General features: G+C 63.4%; 2 protein-coding genes across 2 annotated transcripts in view; one reads left to right on the forward strand and one right to left on the reverse strand.

Moving 5' to 3' along the window:
- The window catches only part of AGXT (alanine-glyoxylate aminotransferase), a 4,538-nt gene extending 4,134 nt beyond the window's left edge, over positions 1-404 (forward strand). The window contains exon 14 of the mRNA XM_010284150.1: positions 297-404. Coding sequence (XP_010282452.1) covers positions 297-404 — 108 coding nt within the window. The remainder of the gene's footprint in view (positions 1-296) is intronic.
- A 665-nt stretch (positions 405-1,069) lies between these two features.
- LOC104618525 (chromosome unknown open reading frame, human C2orf54) overlaps positions 1,070-1,269 on the reverse strand; it is a gene marked incomplete at its 5' end in the record, with an annotated part of 2,063 nt that continues 1,863 nt past the window's right edge. The window contains one exon of the mRNA XM_010284151.1: positions 1,070-1,162. Within this exon, the coding sequence (XP_010282453.1) occupies positions 1,070-1,162 (93 nt within the window). The remainder of the gene's footprint in view (positions 1,163-1,269) is intronic.

Below are 1,269 nucleotides of genomic sequence, written 5' to 3' on the forward strand. Positions count from 1 at the left end.
GCTGGATGCATCCCATCGCCTGCAGCCATGCATAGCAGCTCCTAACCGCACACAATTTCTGTGTGTAATTGAATAACCACGCACGTAATTAGCAGAGGCACACATCTTTAGAGGAACCGCATGTTAAATAGGAGCAAGCCGGGAGTTGTGCATGTGCACTTCTTCACACCCAGCCGTGCTCATGGCTGTGCACGGGAGCCTGCGCTCCGCTGGCCGCTCTGCTCACAGGGCGATGGCTCCGGGGCATGGCCGCAAAGGTGGGTGCTGCAAGGAGACGCTCGCCCTTCTCCTCCCAGGTCCTGCGAATCGGCCTCATGGGCTGCAACTCGACCAGCAGCAACGTGGACCTTGTGCTGCGTGCCCTGCGAGACGCCCTCAGGCACTGTCACCACAGCAGGCTGTGAACACCCCTGCAAAGGGGGGGTCCGGACGAGGCGGCACGGCACTCCCCCCCATGCCCAGCTGCAGACAGCTGGCGGGCAGAGGGGCTCCGCTGCCTCCCCGGGATACTGTCAGGAAACACGGCAACCCCCAGCAACCCAAGCCAGAGCAGGAAGGAGAAGCTGGGAGAGCAGGGGATGTGGAGGTGAGGGCTGCAGCTCAGCAGACGTGGGACGTGGACCAAACGCCTTCTCCCAGTCCCCCACACAGGGTTGCTCCTCACCCTGATGTCCTGACCCCCCAGCTGCTCCCTTTCCCCTGCCCCCAGGGCATGGCAGCCCCACTGCAAGCTGACATGAGGGCTGGATGCAGGATCCGACCACAGGTCCCTTCTCCTCCCACCACCATCACCCTCGGCTATTCCTGCACCAGAACCCAACAGTGCGGGACACCAGCCACCCCCCCAGATTAGGTACCCTGGGATGAAACACCCACCCCAGCGCCCAGCTCTACCAGGGTAGCCAAGAGGCCATGCATCCCCACCCAGCTGCAGCAGATGTGCACTCGGCCCTGGTACCATCTTCCCTCAATAAAGCGACATGGCAGCGTGCTGCTCCCTGGCCCTGTAGCTCGCCTTGTGCCCCCCTGAGTTCTGACACACCCAGATGGGGCGGCAGCAGGGTCCTGCTCAGCTCTGCTGGGGGGTTTCTTGACGGATCTTGGAGAGGAGCTGGGACATTGCCGAGTGGCGCGCGCCATCCTGGATCCGGTACACCTGGAACTAAGCAGAGGCAGGTGGGGAGTGAGGGGAGAGGGCTCCCCACTCTGCCTGAGCAGAGGGGATACTCTCCCCAGCATGGCCAGCCTCCCCCGGCCTCCACAGCCGGG

Source organism: Phaethon lepturus, unplaced genomic scaffold, assembly GCF_000687285.1.
Source record: "Phaethon lepturus isolate BGI_N335 unplaced genomic scaffold, ASM68728v1 scaffold23023, whole genome shotgun sequence".
In the NCBI taxonomy this organism is placed as follows: domain Eukaryota; kingdom Metazoa; phylum Chordata; class Aves; order Phaethontiformes; family Phaethontidae; genus Phaethon; species Phaethon lepturus.